The 15934-nt window shown below is 39.6% G+C and overlaps 1 protein-coding gene across 1 annotated transcript in view; it reads right to left on the reverse strand.

Moving 5' to 3' along the window:
* ARHGEF10 (Rho guanine nucleotide exchange factor 10) overlaps positions 1-15639 on the reverse strand; it is a 96306-nt gene extending 80667 nt beyond the window's left edge. The window contains exons 1-8 of the mRNA XM_086625353.1: positions 15576-15639; positions 13645-13835; positions 8565-8637; positions 7840-8010; positions 6032-6322; positions 4707-4773; positions 2762-2841; positions 1555-1611 (exon numbers count right to left, since the gene is read on the reverse strand). Of these exons, the coding sequence (XP_086481479.1) occupies positions 1555-1611; positions 2762-2841; positions 4707-4773; positions 6032-6322; positions 7840-8010; positions 8565-8637; positions 13645-13835; positions 15576-15639 (994 nt within the window). The remainder of the gene's footprint in view (positions 1-1554; positions 1612-2761; positions 2842-4706; positions 4774-6031; positions 6323-7839; positions 8011-8564; positions 8638-13644; positions 13836-15575) is intronic.
* Between the last annotated feature and the right edge of the window lie 295 nt (positions 15640-15934).

The raw sequence follows: 15934 nt of genomic DNA on the forward strand, positions 1-15934 counted from the left end.
TTCTGTTTAAACCTCCATGTATATCAAGATTGTCCTTAAAATATACTTATTGAAGAAGCCATTTTAGTGGTAATCTAACACAATGAATAACTCGAGATTCATCATACTAAGTCAAAATGAATCAAGACTCATATAAGACAAACTTTTGCAGTGCCACTATTGGGGCAGGCTACCCAGTGATTTGGTGGGCATATTTTGTCCCTGTACTAATGTAGACTGAGCTCTGACTGTGACTTTTTTGGTACAGCCGTGTCTCCTTGACAAAACATACAATTAATAACCATTAAGACCATGTACTAAAAAGATGAAATTTCCTTCACTACCTATTTTATCAGAAACTTCTGATGTCTTTGGGGACAAACAGAAAGCCAAAATTTAATTAGTATCTTCTGAGTTAAGCTGAAAGCTTTGACCAAGATGCTCAGCAGAGCTTTGCTCCATGTCCCATATCCCTCTCCAGCTCTGCCTCCTGGCCTCAGCATACATGTTTCCTGCCTGAGCAGTCACAGCGCAAAGATGTCCCTGTCCAGAGCAGCACAGTCCACTGAGGGACCTTCCAGTAATAAAAGCATTCAAGTCATGAATGTAAGATAATATTTCCAAATAATAAATGAAACAAATCTCAGTAACAATTTGTAAAGCACCTTGCCTGAACACCACTAAGGCCAACAAATGAAAATGTTATGGCTTTAAAGCTAAATGCGGTTTTCACACAAGAAAGCTTAAGTGTTTTCTTGAATCATTAACAACTTCAGTATCAAACACTGAGATGAGACACGTCTCTCAGAGCCGTGAAAAGTAGATGCTGAGTTCCTAACAAGCTGATCTACTCAAACAAAAATCAGTTAGTAGCAACCAAGATTTAAGCACAGTCTTCACTATAACCAAAAATGGCAAAACAAATCTGAGAACTCAGTGAAATAAGTTTCTTGAGTCCTAGCTCCACCATTCCCAGTAACAGCAAAATCTTGGCTCCAGCAACACTACAAGAACTATCCTGCCCCTTCCAACCACGGTCATACCACCAGGAGCTGGACCACTCCAAAGCTGAAATAAAACATTCCTGTAGAGTCACCATCAGGACAGTAAATAGCCACTCTGAATCTCCTCTTCCATCTATCAGGTAGTTTTAGGTTGAAGGGAGACTTTCAAGAATAGAGCAGTTCTCTGTACAACCATGACAATGATGCATTATCATACATTATTTAACTTTTTAAAACACTCTTTTCCTAACTACCTTGTCCTGCTCAGGTCACTATATCTATAACATCCAACATGGTAATTCTCTAATATACAGAATACTCAAGCATTTGGGACAGCATCTATAGAACACAGAATTCAGCTTCTGAGAAGAGCCATGTAGGAGACCTGCTGAGATCAAGTCTTTCAAGAGTTAGTTTAATTCCGAACTTTGTAAGACCTACTGATTATTGACACTGTTAATTCTACTTACATGTATTTTTGGCAGTTAATGAACATATCTATTCAGTACACATGCATATAATTCCATATTACATTGCTTTCAATGTGGTCTGTATTACAAAGACCTCAAACCTGGTTCAGAGTCTGAATTTTCTCTTGGCACATCATCGTAAATTACTTCATCTGGGTCTAAAAGCAAAACAGAAAAAAAAAGAAAACAAGCAAATGAGAAACCCTGTAAAATTTGAATGGGACCAACAAGTAGTGTTTAAGAAGCATTTGGACAATACCCTTAATAACGTGCTTTAGTTTTTGGTCAGTCGTGAAGTGGTCAGACGGTTGGACTACATGATTGTTGTAGGTCCTTTCCAACTGAAATATTCTATTCTAAAGAATTTTGGTTATATTGGCACACATAAATACAATGGAGATATGGCTAATTCTCCACTAGCATTTTGCTAGTACATCTAATCATCATTCAAATAATTCAATAACGTACAAACCCAGTATAAGGTACTCATGAAATTTCACATAGTTTTATTTGCATTGTTTATGATGACTTTTAGTAGCCTGAAAACAGAAATCCACTTCAACAGCCAACATTTCTCCCTCCTTTTTATAGCACTATGGTATATGTTTTGTGCTGGTCAAGGACTGCTTATTGCCTTCCTAAACGGCTGTAGAGAAGCTGTAATAAGACATTTTTTAAAAAGAACCAAAACTAAATAAAGCAATGATCATTGTAGTACAGTAACAGGCAGGATGAGGACGCAAATTCTTCAGTCGCCGCAACTGACATGAAGAACCACCTTCACTCCAGTGGGAACAGCTGAGAACAAGCAGGATAACCTGTCCTCAAACCACATGGTGTCTGCTCTGGTTTAAAACGCAGCTGCCAGCCAAGGGTACACGCTAAGAAAAAGCGGTAATTCCTTCCCTTCCACTCTCTCCAAGAACTTATTTGCCAATTACCGCATGAGAAGAACAATTTCATATACAGCCACAGAGCAGACTCTGAACTTGAGCAAATTTCCATGGTACTTGTATTGATGGAGTCAAATCATTTCCTTAAGACAGTGACGAATGATTCCATTGACTCCAAAAAGCGCTCCACAGAAAAATGAATGTTAACTTTATTTTAACATACACTATTTCATTAGACTGCTGAATGTTTTAACTGCTATAATTTGGTTCTGGAACATATCTGAAAAAATACAAAAAAGTGAACATTGACATTCCTGTAAAATATATATGTGCATATAGATACACACATGCTGCTGATGACAACTTATAACTTATCTTCTTCTACAGCTGTACTTCAGTGTTCACTGATACTTACTTTCCATCCATGCTGTATTTGCAGGATCTGCAACCCACTTGGCCAGAGCATCATCCTCTCTCTTGGCCTGGTTATCTTCACTTGAAAAAAAGGCCATAAAATAAACGCATTAAAAGCTACACCACAATGTTTTTAAGCAACTATGAAGATAATAAATGTCTTGCTGCCTTCCAGCTCCTGCTCTGAGCCTGCTGATTACTCAAACCACTGCTTCAGTATGTAATTAGGAGATTAATAGGCTATTCTATCTAACAGTCTGACAATTTGTCACAAAGTTGAAAACACTTCCCTTCCAATGTCAAGAAATATTTTGCTTTGAGGTTCTTCTACTAGAACAAAGAAAATTCCCTCTTAGAAAGCACTGAAGTGAGAGCTGCTCTTTCACTGTAAATAAAACTAAAGATGCGCTGGGCTACATCAGGAGCCAATGGGCTTGACAAGGCTGTTATCATCCTCCAGTTAGTGCTGGTAAGGCTGAAGCTGCAGCAGCAGATCCAGTTTTGGCTTCCCAACACCCCCAACTTCTAGAGAGTTGAGGAGAAAGAGAAGCCACCTCGAAATTGAAGTCAGGGACTAAAGCACATGGCCTACAAGGAAAGAAGTGGGAGACAGACCTTATTTACTCTGGTGAAAAGAATGTTACAGAGTGATGCAACAGCAGCTACAAGTATCTGAGAGAGAGCTACAGAGGTTAATTTGGTTTTTTTTGTTTGGGGGTTTCTGAGTCTGTTATTTTTCAGTGCCAGGTGACATACAAGGGGGATGGTAAAACCGCACACTGGAAGATTTGGTCACAGAATCACAGAATGTTAGGGATTGGAAGGGACCTCAAAGGATCATCTAGTCCAATCCCCCTGCCGGAGCAGGGCCACCTAGATCAGATCACACAAGAACATGTCCAGGCGAGTTTTGAACATCTCCAGAGAAGGAGACTCCACAACCTCTCTGGGCAGCCTGTTCCAGTGTTCTGGTACCCTTACTGGGAAGAAGTTCTTCCTCACGTTTAAGCGGAACCTCCTATGTTCCAGCTTATATCCATTTCTCCTTGTCCTATCATTGGATGCCACCGAGAAGAGCCAGGCCCCATCCTCATGACAGTCACCCTTTCCATATTTATAAACATTAATGAGGTCCCTCCTCAGTCTCCTCCAAGCTAAAGAGACCCAGCTCCCTCAGCCTTTCCTCATAAGGAAGATGCTCCACTCCCTTAATCATCTTTGTGGCCCTGTGCTGGACTCTCTCAAGCAGTTCCTTGTCCTTCTTGAACCGAGGGGCCCAGAACTGGACACAATATTCCAGATGCGGCCTCACCAGGGCAGAGTAGAGGGGAAGGAGAACCTCTCTCGACCTACTAACCACACCCCTTCTAATACAGCCCAGGATGCCATTGGCCTTCTTGGCCACAAGGGCACATTGCTGGCTCATGGTCATCCTGCTGTCCACCAGAACCCCCAGGTCCCTTTCCCGTGTGCTGCTCCCCACCAGTTCAGTCCCCAACTTGTACTGGTACATGGGGTTGTTCTTACCCAAATGCAAGACTCTAGTCAAGAGTAGTACAGCAGAAAAGACTGCCCAGGAAGGCTGCAGCACCTTCCTCCTTGGAGGTTTTCAAGGCTCAGTTACCAATGCCACGGCTGATCTAATGGCATGTTGGCAGTGGTCCTGCTGAAAGCAGCAGGCCAGACTACAAGATCTTGAGCAGCCTGTTGCAGCTGATGTGCTATGATTCTACAAAAATTAAACCTAGTTCCTTAAAAAATGTCATGCACAGTTACACATACAAGACCTCACCAGTGCTGATTTTGGTACATAGAGTTACAAAGTTAAGAAAATGAAAACACACACAGAAGCACCACACAAGGAAAAATAAAATATTTATCAAATGTAAGCTTTCTTAGGAATTAGGGTTTTACAGATCATTAAAACATGCTGAACTGGCAATCACCTATTTTGAGGCTCCTCTGAGTTTACAGAATTACAATGACATTCTTCAGTTGCTGACTGCATACCTGCTATGTAGGAAAAAAATAGAAAATATTAACAAAATGCTTGGAATAAAATGTCAGTGCCATTCAAATGGTACATTTTAGCATAAGAAACTGATTTTACTAGTTCATCGCTAATTAATAATCTACTTCTCTATAATATTTTTATTCTTAAACAAAAACATCTAAAAAAATTTAGAAGTTTCTTCACACTATCCATTTTTGCAAATGAAAGAATTCAGAGACACAGCAATTTGATATAAGATCTGTTAAGAGGAAATGATAATGTCTGATGCATTTAATTCCAATCTCTCAAATATGTATTTCTCTACAGGTAATAACAACCACACAAACACATTTGCTTTTACTTGCCAATATTCCTAATGGTGGTAGACAGCAAAGGCTGCAAAAAAAAAGGTATCACAGTACATGGAATTACAGTGGAATTGCTACCGAGCTAAAGAACAGTATATTCAAAATACAACAAATAAAAAAAGGCATGCTATGAGGAGCTTTCTGTTCCTCCTGCTCTCTTGACATTAAGCTGTCAGTTTTGTCAATTCTGGTTACAAAATGGGGGATTGTTCCTGTTTCTGTCATAATCCATAGTTATTTCTCTTTCAAGTTTCCTCTTCTGTCTTAAAATTGTACTAAAAGGACAAACAGAATTCATCAAATCATCAAGGAAAAAAAAATATCATAGCAACTCTAAATCCACAAGGATTGGAAAAATAAACAAACAGAACTGCATATAGAAAAGGTACAGAAAAGGGACAGGAACTCTGCCAGGACCTAGATAAAGCATGATAAGGTATGAGAAGAAACCATTTGGCTTGAACACTGAACTACAGCTCCGGAATTTATTTAATGACTCTGAAAAGGAATTAGCATTAATCATTCTTAATGGCAAGATAAGACAGGAGTCCTCCCTTGTACTATACGTTGTAATATGATACCAGTAAAACGAAGGTCAAACATCACCAACTTAAAGAAGGGTTGAGAAAGAACTGACTGTACATTTGTTTTTTCTCATGCATCTTTACTTGGGTATCTATCCTAGTATGGCAAGTGGAGTCTCACAGGAACTTTTTTTAAAAAAAAAAAATAAACTGACATTTTTCTTATAAGTCTGACAAGAAATTTTAGTTCATACTGCAGGATAGAGTTCTTTTTCTGTTTTGACATAAAATCTCCCCTAGACATCCAGGCTGAGTGTTACACAAGCAACAGGTACCTGAAGTTAAACAAGGATTCCCCTTTAAATAAAGGTGTGTAAATACAATACCTTCTTCATCTACAGAAACACTGCGTATTATGACGGGACTGGAGTACGCTGGCAGTATCAAAGGTAAATTAGACGGCACAGCATAGCCACAGGGAACAGGAACAGAATATCCACCAGACAAGTTTGGACTTGCACACTCGTCTTGAGGACTTGGTTCTGGTGAGGAGGATGGATCCTTGTCTTCGATCGGTGAAATATTTATAACTGAGTAGGGATTTACTTTGGCTGGAGTGCCTTCTGCAGCAAGTTCTGATGTTCGCAGCTTCTCGTTGTTTTCTAAATTAACAGCCCCTTCAGTTGAAAAATTAAACAAAAAAAAATAAAGGTTTTTTTTTTTCCATACCTGTTCAAGCTGCTTAATATTACTCTTTGCAAATATCCTAAACACTGATACAATCATAGAATAGTTTGGGTTGGCAAGGACCTTTAAAGGTCATCTAGTCCAAACCCCCTGCAACGGGCAGAGACACCTTCCACTAGATCAGGTTGCTCAGAGCCCTGTCCAATCTGACCTTGAACATTTCCAGGGATGGGGCATCTACCATCTCTCTGGGCAATCTGTTCCAGTGTTTCATGACCCTCATTGTAAAAAATTCCTTCCTTGTATCTTATATCTCATCTAAATCTACCCTCTACACCAGTTGCTTACAACCTATGACTCAGAATTCCCACACAGAAGTGTTATCCTCCCCATTTGAAGGATGAGGAATAAACCAGCAACAAAACAAGCTGTGTTACAAGGATCCCTATGGAAAACAATAACTGGATTCTAAATCCTTAATAGGAGTATTTCTGACAAGTAGCCAGGGTCCTCTTTCGCTTGTCCTAAGCACGTGGCTGAAAACAGCCTTAAACCTTGAAGGTTAAAATCTGAATTCTAGATGAATTTGGATCTTATAAACAAAAAATACAAGAAACATTTTAGGAGTAGCCATAAGGAGAGAAAAAGTTCACTGAAGGGATACTCTTAAAAGAACAGTCCTGAAAATGCTCTGTTAAGAAAAGGAGAAAGAAAATAACTTCCTGAGTTTTCCTCTTTGAAAATAAGTTATTTTCTGTTATGCAAAGTTCCAACTATTTCTTGAGACACGCTGAGGTACAGCGGAACCAAAGGCCCCTCTGAAGTGAGCTGCAGAACTGCAACCCAAGCAATCAACAGTTTTTGAGTTGTTAAGTACAACTTCACAAAAGGGTGAGCGAGCAACAAACGTTCCGGAAAAGACTGTGTTTAAGTTCCCAGTTGTCAAACTGCATAGTGACCTGAAGAGTTATCCATCTTTAATTGCCATGAGCAGAATGACTCTGCTTACAAAAGAAAATTGGATCAAAGTCAACAAAATCAGTTGTTATCGATTTGAGCAGAATACAGCAATTTCCAGACTACACCTCAGCACTGGGGACATCTCCATATGTTTTAACAAGTGTTTTAATGTTCAACAAAGTAAAACTTTTGTTTCTTAAGATCAGCAAACAGCAGGCTTAGCTGTGAAAGCAGCTTATCTCAAGCCACCCACATGCCACTAGAGCTGCAGGGGCATAAAGCTTTCCTGTAGCATGGCACTGTCACTGAGACTAACCCATTGGTTTGGATGTCCCACTTGGATGGGAAACCTCATAGGAATTACATGTGATGGTCATTGTCAAATCTACCATGAGCGTAACTAGCAGGAATATTCAGAATACTTGTATAGTATTTCCATGGAAACCTTTTTTTACAAGTATTTTTATCGTATTGTCAAGAAAAGGCATCCTATAATCAGTCTTGACTATTTAGCCGAGTGGAGGCACAGCCTGACGGGTTGACTTACCTGCGGCGTGAGCCTCTTGGTGCTCTATGTTATTTCCAGGATCAGGAGGAGGCAGCACAAGGGTTTGCCTGTCTGCTTCTGGTATCTCATCTCCACTGTCAAAGTCAAACTGTTCTCCCTCGTCCTCCTCTTCATCATTTGTACCCGTGGCTTTTGGTTCACGCTCTAGAACTGTGCAGGAAGACACATTTTTGGTTGTTTGCTCTAATAATGATTTCATGAGACCGGTAAGTGTTCTACATTACAAATGAAGCTCATACAGTGAGCCCTTAGATTTTTAGGTTACTGGAACAGAACAAAAGCTCCTTGACATGTTGATAACCTCATGCAGTTTTCAATAAATCCTTCAGTGTAAACAATGAAATTACTTGGAAAGCAATCAAGAACTGATAATGCAAATACCTGTGCTTTCGTCACAATGATCCAAAACCAAAATATTTTTAGGAAAACACTTAAGCAGCCAACTCTTTAAACAAGGAAAGTTCACAGATTATTTTATTTGTTCAAGGGACTTTGAGATTTTATAACTTCAAGTCATTTTTCCTTTCTAACTCAAACGTTTCAGCGTATTCTTTCTTAACAGCATCAAAATGCCAGTGACGGTAACTTTCTTCACACACCATCATGAGAGACCAGTAGATTGCTTTTCCTACTCCAATCTGAGACAGTTCTAAACCAACGACCTTAAGCAACATGCTGTCAGCCTACTACCACATACAAGGTGCACTTTGGTGGAGGTGGGGGGGTTGACTTTTCAGTTCTTACCTTTGAAGAAGTAATGACTGAAATAATCGCACCCTAATACAGATAGGAAATCAGAGCACGGAAGGTATTTTTGTCTTTGCTTGTGAAGATCCTGCAGCACACATCTGGCACTGTACATGGGGCTGGAGAGGAGGAGCAGGAAGAAGCACCGAGCAGTTTCCCTCCGTGCTACTGTTCTTACCCACAGGAGCCTGGAGAACCTACAAAGATTTTAAACCCCTTCATTGCCTTACTACTGCTGTTTTGCTGTGCGTTTGCACCGCAAGAAGCCTGTTCGCAGCATCCAAAGGTTCTTCTGTTAAGCAGCTGCAGGGAGAGATGACTAAACTCTCCAGCCTCCTCTCTGCTTCCAGAAGCCTTCACCACAGCTCCCCAAAACAAAAGGGCTTCATACCTCCCTCCCTAAACTGCAATTATACTTTCAAGAGGAGAAACTCTCATCAGCAGTCTCCCTGAGGCAGAAATGTCATCTGTGGAAATTTTTTGACCTTCCTCCCAAGCTTCCCCTCAAACCCATGATGGATGTCTAAATTTTATACAGGTGTTCAACAACATATTTAAAATGTTATAAAAAAACATGTAACTATAGCATAAAAATATATATACTAAAATAGATAAATACGTAAATACACCAATATGTTATAGAAATATACCTGAAGTTGCTAGGGTTCCCCCTGCCCCCTCTTCAGGTAACACAATATGAAAAACAAAGTCATGCAAGGACAATTGGATCTCCTGAGTCATGATGATATTATCAGTTTTTCTACCATCCAGGACACGGTTTGTATCTTTACGATAAAACCCACACAAACCACAGATCGAGACTGCTTAGATTGTCATGGTAATCAGCATTCCTGCCAAGGCTTCTGTTTCTCCAGGCAGGCTGAGCCAGCATATTTTATCACAGCCACAAATAACAAGATCTTTCATGCACTGTCTCTGTAGGAGAAAAAGTGAACTAATTGCAAAAATAGTAAGGAACAAAAACGGGGTTATCCTGCATTTATTGTCATGGTTTATGGCTTAAGCAGCAGGATATTTAATTTAATTTTGATGCTTTTCAAAAATCCTTCTGTACAAAGTCAGTCTTTGGATTAAGGCTTTTCATGTTTGCTTTTGTCCATTAGCAATATTTTTTTCTTCTGAAGCTGCAAAAAATCCTGCAGAGCGCTTCCCAGTGATTCAAGATAATCACAGCATTCTTCACAATTCAGCATCCATCCGACTAGGCTTCATACTACTTGCTGCTTGACAGTAATGGGGAAGGAAAGAAAAGGGGAGGAGAAGTGGTTTAGTTCTGTTTTTTTTTCTTTCAGTTTATGTTTTCAGTATGTCTGCATACTTCAAATCTGGAAAACACCAACCTATGAAACACTAAGTAGAGTGGTTTTAGCAATTACCGGCGCAGGAAACATTGGTTAGTCACGCAGGCTAGGCAGACAACTAAGTAGACAGCAGTCACAACAGGCCACAAACCCACAACTTCTCATGCACATGCACTGCTATCCATCGCTCCTCTTGCTGTACTTTATAAGTGAACCACACCAGCAACCACTTCAAACACATAAAGTAGCTCTGTCTGCACTTCCTATGGCGGGAGGAGGGGGAAAGATGAGGTTACTGTAATGAGTTGATCATTTCTGCAGGATGAGGCCACTCGGGAAGCTGGGGTGCTGCTGGAGCAAGGCTCAGCTGAGAGCTGTGAACCCACCTGCTCACTGGAGGTCAGTTTTACACATCGGCAAAAGAAAAAGTGCATATGCTCATGAAATGCCCGAGCCACACAGGGAAATATTGTGGGAGTAGCCGGCACCTCGGTTTTCAAGGCTGCTAGGTTAGGGAGCTTCTGGATCCAAATGCTTCCTTAGGGCATATAAAGGTAACTTAGGTATCAGGTGCCCGGTAACTGTCTGCTCCAGCACTTTTACACTGATTCAATGCCCAGGCGCTCAAGTCCAGCACAATGTCATTTGTCGGAGACAGACAAGATCCACCACTGGCAAAAAAAAAAAACGTAATTTGAGACACTAAAATCAAAAGGAATGTCTCAGGACCCAGGAGCAAAACCTGGTCAACGGACGCACAATTCCCCTTCAACACGCCTCCCTATTCCCCCTAAAAAAGGGAATCAACCCATATTTTATGATTGTGGGAAGAAATCCTAACATAGGAATTGATTTTCTCAACTCTGATTAAAAAAAAAATTGAAGGTGCCACCTAATTTTTTTTTCCTGTTATGGCTGTTAACGCTGCCTTGTTTCATTTATTCAGAAACATTAACTTTGCATCAGAGATAACCCTGTAATTGGGCACTACAGCCTGGAAAGATCACCTAAATTGCACCAGAAAGTTTTAAAACTGTATTTCAGCTTTGCACCACTTCCGCATTTGCTTAATTCTGCAGGTATAAAGATAAACTTTAACCCTTCAAATTTACTGATCCCTTCAGTTTCATACTTCATAAAAATATTCTCCTTTAAGCTTTTAATCTTAATGGCATACTATGTCATTTCATGGAAAAAGTACTTTAATAACAAAAATAAAAAGAGGGTGGGGGGCTTTTTGCTTCAACTGAAGAGCTGCTCAGCACTGTAGATAAACACAGATTACGTCATACAAAAAAAGAGATTGTGAATAACTCCAATTTTGAAAAATTTTTTTTTTTCTACAGTTGTTGGTGTTACGTCAAAACAACACACACACACGAAAGCACTTGGGAAGTGCTACAATAAAGCAGGAAGACACACAGCACAGTTACACTTGGACTGAATCTGGCTACAAAAAACCACTACAGATCTTGCAAAATTTCCTACTCATGAAGAAAGCCTCAGTTCCTCCAACCCTTTAAGTGTAAATCGAAAAGATCAAACCAAAAAGTACAATTCCAGGCAATTGTGCTTGCAGAGAAAAACTGGGGGGGTGAGAAGGGTATTTCCAAAGGCACAGCCCTTTCCCCCTCGCAAATCACGTAGAGGACAACTACTGTTTTTGGTTTTTTTTTTTGGGGGGGGGTCCACATAATTTCAAAATCCTCGATTTTTTTTGCCAAAGTAATAATCACAGACTGCTCAGCACTACACAGTCTGCCTCAAATAATTAAATTAGTTACTAAAAATCCAATTTGTCCTTTCACCACTACTCACACCCTTAACTTTATGCATGTCAACCAGAGCAATGAGAATGCAATAACTGATTAAACTTTTTCATCTGATGTCAATACTATTCTGCAGCATTTGCTTTGCAAATGCTTCAGGGAAATTCTTGCATTTCTAAAAATCTCTATTTAGAGTTTTAAAGCATGAAAAATAAAAATAAATCTGATATAATGGAAAAATTGTCTTCAAGTTAAATTAAGTGTGAAAGTGCAAATTTAGGACTAGAAAAAGGAATATATACTCTCATAATTGTTAAGTATTATGACTTAAGGACTTATGACTTTTTTCTGTGGTATGTTACCAGTGAAATGACTCTTTCTTAAGCTTACTTCAAAACCAAGCTAACTTAGGCTGTGTTTACAGAGAACTGCTAGGGAATAAGTAAATTTAAACAATTTTTGGTTGCTCTGTCAATTGCAAAGCATTCTTGGCACCAGCAGCTTTCCCATTCATTTTCCTTAAACTATTTATGCTTCAACACAGCTAAAGAGTTACAAGCTTAAGAGTGACATTAAATTTTAAGGCTGAGATTAAGCTAGTGAAACTTCATTAATCGTTTTCTTCAACAGTTTATTTTAGAGATACAGAAGTAAGACAAAATAGCTCTGCACTTACTATCACGGGGGAAAAAGCACCCTAAAACTGTCCTCCTTCGCAAACATGTTAATCAGAGATGATCCTGATGAAGTCAACAGTTTCTTCCATGGAAAACCATGGTAAAGGAAAAAAGAAACAGAACTCCAGGCAGGACTATTTCAGCAGTCTGAAGCACAGTAACAACAAATCTGGAAGCACTGGACATGCATAGGCTCACTGTCATCAAGAAATATAAATATTTTATGTTATGTTTTAAGGTTTGAAAAATATCTTTAGAAATCAATATAAGTCTTCTGCATAATTAGGAATGTCATCCTTGCAATCACAGGGGTCTTTTTTATTATTTTTAAAATTAAGGTTAGTAGAGAACTATGGTACAAAAAGAGAAAATGCGTCTATTATATTTGCAAGACTCAATGACAAAAAATTTTCTAAAGACTGCAGGACATGGTAAATATGCATGTTCTCAGGAGGGAAAACTATTTTTCCTTTCTCCCTCCAACAGTTAATTTTCTTCCAACATATTAATTTTTATAATATGGGGGAGGAGGGCAGGGAAGGGCCTCTAGAGTGTAATCTATCTTGTATATTCACTGAATGCCTAATTTTCTTTTTTTTACTACATGATAAACATTCGTAGTCACTTTTACCATATCACCACCTTACACTGATCAACGAAGAAGTCTACAATGCTTCAGATGGAAAATATCTGACTATCATTTAGTGAAAAAAAAATAATAACACAATTGAACCTAAAGCAGAGTGGCAGGAGCTGCTTGTTCTTATTTCGATGTGCAGTTTTAAAACATTTATCTTTTTTACTCATTATTTTGGATTGCAACAAGACATTTGGGACTGCATAAACCCACCTTCCTTCAAACTGAATTCTCAGAATGCTTCAGCTTTCTAGAAACTCTTGAGTATCTTGAAATACACAAAACTTTTCAATACAAAAATATTTTCAAAGTTTACTATCTCGGAATATTTTTAGGTAAAAATTTGATAGCTTACAAAGGTTACAAATCAAAGCAACCAGAGCAAACAGCCAGGCATAGCAATCCGAGTGCTCATTATTTAACCTTGATACACTCCAGAGATTTCTCAAATGTGACACACTTGCCTTTTCAGATCCTTATTTCTAAAGAGTTAAAACCTGCCCAGCTTCTTACATAAGTGTACAAGGCACTAGATAGAAATAAGAAATGGAAGTGTGCAGATACCAGGAAATAACTGAATTTTTAAAGTTGTCATAACTTTTGTAAAAACAACTATTTGGGCCCAAACATACCATGCTGACCGGGTTCCATGATGAATGAGCTCTTGAGCTGTTCTCTTTTATTTCAGGTGAAATTTCGTACCAGAGGCTTGGCTCAGGAAGGTGAACCTTGTGCTGGGCAACACTTGTGCCTCCAAAAATTCCCTGATTCAGCCAAGTTGTAAACATTTGGAAAATAACAGTTGATTCATGTTCAGCAGGAGCTGGCAAAACAGTTTTAAGAGACTCAGTTGCCACTGGATAACCTCTAGTTTCTCCCAGCTTTTTAGCACTGATTAGACTGCATTCCTACAGCTAGGAAGCAACACAGTATTTTCTACCTGCTCACGTCTCCCATTTAGGACCACGACTTCTTCAGTATCAGGAGAGAAAACTAAAGTTAAATATTCTTTTGCTCTGGTATTCAGCTTACACATATCTCTTCTTTCTGTCATCCCCAAATGACAGCTCTACTGGCACCTGCACAGGGAGAGGGGTGCAATGTGCAGAGTGAGTGGGCAGGGCAGGGCAGGAGGGACCCCACAAGAGAAAAGCAGGTTTTAAGAGCAAGTGTTCCTGCCAACAGTGCCCTTCACTGACACAGCGTGACATTTGCCAGCAAACCAGTGGCATCCGTAAACCAGCTCCTCCTATGGTCACGCGGGTGGAAAGCCTCTGTTTTGCCAGGGGAAAGAAAATACTAAAGCAAAACTGTGTATGCAAACACACATGGGTAAGCACTCATTCCCCATGGGAAGCTGATCGGAGCCAAGGACTTTCATTCCCCTTTCACTTGCAGTGGAACTAAGCTGGCGCTGCAGGAAAGCCAGGCCCCCGTGGTACAGGCACGCTGCTAATTACACACAGCTCGTGCACGCATCCAAAGCATGACCACAACGTCACCGTTACAAGTCTCTGTGGAAAACAGCTACAAAAAAACCCCCAACAAAACTAAAGAGTACACATTCATGCAAAAAGAGTTTCCAGTGATGGAAACAAAAGTAAAACCACATGAATTAACAGGCTTTTCCTGTAAATAAACAACAAAGAAATAAGTAAAAATGCCTCTTTAGTATTTCATAAACACATCCATTAGATACTAATTACATTGTCAAGCATGTACAACAGAGAGTATTCTTCTGGATAAAAAACAAACCCAGAACTGAAGTCAGAAGAACGATGAATCTGCATGCTCAAGTTTCAGAGAGAGACTGCTAACAACAGCATGTCAAATACCAAAAAATTTTATTACTTGAAATAAAGCCTAGATCTGTGGATGTCAGGAAAGATTTATAAATACCAAAACCATTGAACCTTCTAAACTACTCACAACACTAAAAATTAAGCTTAGAAGGTAGCTAAAAATTAAAAGAATTGAGTTGCAAAAAAATGAAAGTCTAAAATAAAAACGATAGACTTGAACTAGGCTGTCCAGAGAGCAGTGGCAGCAACACCAGCAAGACTTGTACTCCTTTGTAACTCCGTAAGATGCTTTTCAGTGCTGGCTATGGTAAAATCAGAAAGGTTGCAACGTAAAAATCAGCATTTTGTGCCCATGTACTTTAACTGCCTTCATACCCGGCACACTGGCGACACTGGTATTGCCTGCCATGGTCAGAAACATAGACCAAGCCTGGTCCCTGGCCAAGCAGGTCTGTTCCACTTCAGCACCATATTGGTAGATACTGCCATTAAAATTTCACCAAGAAATGCTGCTGATGCGCAACAAGTGAAGTTGTAGATGCTGTAACGAAAGTATGTACAGTCATTATTTGGAAAACTGCATAAATACATGATACATCCCTATTTACATCTGTCCATATTAAAGGCTGTTAGCTTTCCAACAGCATTAAAGGCATACTAACACACTTCACACTTAATAGCATCAAGGTTAACAATCTGAATTAGCATAAATGTCACCAGGCACCTAACATGAGGTATAGCAGTCAAAACACAAAAGCTACCTCGCTGTCTGACATGTCTGTCGGTAGAGGTACGTCCTGACGATGGCTGCGTAGCCAAGCTCATCCTCGGCTACTGTGCATAGGAACCGCTGAACCTGCCTACACCATGCTGCCGAATGGACAGTCCACACAGGGAATGGAGAACCAGAGGGCTTTAATAAAAGAGAATCAAGCAGCAGAAGGACTCCAAAGTCATTGGGAAAATAAAGCATCCAGCCCTGGCCGTGCAGGGATGGAGCATGTTGGCTAACCATAGGATGCAAGCATCATGTGAAGAAAAAAGGAAAAGGAAAAATTCCTAGGAAATTTAGTTTTGAGCATGTAGATGATATATTTGTGAGAAAAGAACCATTTTCAAG

Source organism: Tauraco erythrolophus, chromosome 2, assembly GCF_009769465.1.
Source record: "Tauraco erythrolophus isolate bTauEry1 chromosome 2, bTauEry1.pri, whole genome shotgun sequence".
Lineage (NCBI taxonomy): Eukaryota > Metazoa > Chordata > Aves > Musophagiformes > Musophagidae > Tauraco > Tauraco erythrolophus.